Source organism: Elephantulus edwardii, unplaced genomic scaffold (genome assembly GCF_000299155.1).
Source record: "Elephantulus edwardii isolate Elephantulus edwardi_28Jun2011 unplaced genomic scaffold, EleEdw1.0 scaffold00247, whole genome shotgun sequence".
Classification (NCBI taxonomy): Eukaryota; Metazoa; Chordata; class Mammalia; order Macroscelidea; family Macroscelididae; genus Elephantulus; species Elephantulus edwardii.
In genome coordinates, this window is record NW_006399997.1 from 914882 (window position 1) to 915613 (window position 732).

The window sequence follows — 732 nt, forward strand, 5'->3', positions numbered from 1 at the left end:
CAGGAAACTGGATGAAGAATACAAGGAGCGCATAGCAGCCTTAAAGAATGAGCTCCGAAAGGAGAGGGAACAGATCCTACAACAGGTGGGCAAGCAGCGTTTGGAACTTGAACAGGAAATTGAAAAGGCAAAGACAGAGGAAAACTACATCCGAGACCGCCTCACCCTCTCTTTAAAGGTAAGAATCTTGCTCTGGAGTGTATGTCCCTGCTGGGATACATGAGGATAACTAAGGTCGGGTAAGAGGGCAGCTGAGCATGGGTTCAGTCCAAGAATCCCCTTATGTTTGTCCTCTGGGCCATGGCCCAGGAAAGGCACCTGCTAGGATCTAGATTTTAGGTATACTGATTTGCAAATAGTATGGATTAGTACATCTGGGGTTTTTTAGACCTGTCAAGTTGCACCAAATCCTCAGGGCTCTTCAGTACTTGGTGATACTCCCACTGCTTCCCATACTTACTGCTCCAGCACCCCAGATCCCTTTTTCCTACCCCTCTTCTCGGCAGATGGGCTCACTTCCAGCCACAAAGAAGCTATTAACTTTGTTTCTCTGCCTTCAACTAAGGTTTTTCCCTGCTCCATACTTCCCTCCTTTGCTGCTGTCTCAACGGAGAGGTTGGTTCTGATCTTTTCTGGACTAGATGGTATGATACCGTATAGTCTAGAATGGTGATTGTACACAGCTTTAGTTTGCTTGGCTCCACAGTCAACAGTCTTGGCACCAGCAGCCAG

The 732-nt window shown here is 47.4% G+C and overlaps 1 protein-coding gene across 1 annotated transcript in view; it reads left to right on the plus strand.

Annotated features, from left to right (window-relative positions):
* NIN (ninein (GSK3B interacting protein)) overlaps positions 1-732 on the plus strand; it is a 140957-nt gene that overhangs the window by 85357 nt on the left and 54868 nt on the right. The window contains exon 10 of the mRNA XM_006899217.1: positions 1-178. This exon is cut by the window's left edge and continues 18 nt beyond it. Within this exon, the coding sequence (XP_006899279.1) occupies positions 1-178 (178 nt within the window). The remainder of the gene's footprint in view (positions 179-732) is intronic.